Source organism: Idiotropiscis lumnitzeri, chromosome 3, assembly GCF_059441095.1.
Source record: "Idiotropiscis lumnitzeri isolate Australia: NSW breed Sydney's pygmy pipehorse chromosome 3, RoL_Ilum_1.0, whole genome shotgun sequence".
Classification (NCBI taxonomy): domain Eukaryota; kingdom Metazoa; phylum Chordata; class Actinopteri; order Syngnathiformes; family Syngnathidae; genus Idiotropiscis; species Idiotropiscis lumnitzeri.
Window position 1 is genome coordinate 20,285,594 of NC_142393.1, and position 1,601 is coordinate 20,287,194.

A 1,601-nucleotide genomic window follows, 5' to 3' on the forward strand; every position below is an offset into this window, starting at 1 on the left:
ACACGACTGTCATAGAAGAAGCTTCTCTTCTCTCCCTGCATAGACATGGCACCTTGCTCTTCCAACTTCTCTTTCATGCAACACGCCGTGATGTCAGAGAGGGACAACATCAAAGTAAGTTGGAGCAGAATTTTTCTCAAGCATTTCTCTGACCAGCAGACATACTCATGCATGTCATGGGCAGCCACTTCATTTTATGTGTCCCGCTAAAGCAAATCATGTGCGCCTAATTCATGTTTCTAGCGGAAATCTGAACCAAAATTAATGATTTTCTTACATTTGAATAATTTTGTGATACTGAAAACATTAAACACTGAAACCTTGTTTTTAAGTTAAAATGAAGAACAGTTGAACACTTGTGATTTAAAAACCGGCAATCCATCAATTTGTTGCTTATGTGTAATTCTATGATCAATCATTATTTTTCTATCAGCGGCGACACATTTATAAAAATAAAATATGATTACATAAACACCATTGCTACTTTATTTCACTGTTGTTATACAGTATTAATAACAACGGATTGAATGTGGCAAATGCTAAGAAGGGGTTTGGTCAAAAGGGGATTCATTTACTTGGCTTGTAATATCTGTTAGTCAGTACTTTATCTGCTTTCGTGGCCAGTGTTTGACACCTTGAGTCATGATGGCCTTCTGAGGTCAACCAGAATTACAAATGTGGCCCATGACGAAAATGATGTTGTGCTGACCTTTGCGTCTTCTCTCTTCCCTTCTTCAGTTGAGAAAGCCCGTCGTGGAGAAAATGCGTCGGGATCGCATCAACAGCTGCATCGAGCAGTTAAAGATCATACTGGAGAAAGAGTTCCATAAACAAGAGCCCAACTCCAAGCTGGAGAAGGCCGACATCCTGGAGATGACCGTCAGCTTCCTGAGGCAGCAGCTGCAGCCGGCCGCCGGTACGAGTGGTGGCGACTACAGCCGGGGCTACTCTCACTGCTGGAGGGACTCGCTGCATTTTCTATCGGCGGGCCACAGCAGCACTGGTGCCTCACTCCGAGCTGAGATGGGCCAGAAGGAACGAGGCGCCTCTCTGGTGTGTTCGCCCAACAGAGGCACCAGGCTGCAGGAGAACAACGGCGGCGCAGTGTGGAGGCCTTGGTAAAAGACTCGAACCGCCTCACTTTGCAGGAAGTACATTTCCAATGCTACTCCTTCCTAAATGTCTCATCACATTGATGGAGACGTTGTCAAAGCCACGGCTCTCCCCTATCTCCAAAAACTTTGCTTTGACTCTGATTCACCATTCAAACTTTTTTCTCCGGTTTTGCGTGATGATGGTTTTGAAGAATCGTTTACTCCAGTGGAGTTTTAAATCGTACTCGATTGTAACAGTGTATCTCTGCCATATTGCGTCGCACTGACAGCCCATGTTGAGAATATTTCTCTCTTATCGTTGGATGAACTATGCCAAATTGTATAATGCTGAATGATGTGACGTCTGTGGCCGTGTGCGTGAATGTGCTCCTGTTTTTTGCATTTATGCTCTTAAAACTCATTTTGTACGACAATTAACAATAAATATGAAACAATCATTACAAAAAACGATATTGCTCTCCATTTGTGACTCTCTGACATTTTTTT

General features: G+C 43.3%; 1 protein-coding gene across 1 annotated transcript; it reads left to right on the forward strand.

The window, feature by feature from the left end:
- On the forward strand, window positions 1–1,547 carry her12 (hairy-related 12). The gene is made up of 2 exons (XM_088291369.1): window positions 1–114; window positions 739–1,547. The coding sequence occupies exons 1-2, from the start codon at window positions 46–48 to the stop codon at window positions 1,120–1,122; spliced, it is 453 nt and encodes a 150-aa protein (XP_088147495.1). The 5' UTR covers window positions 1–45; the 3' UTR covers window positions 1,123–1,547.
- Window positions 1,548–1,601: the final 54 nt, after the last annotated feature.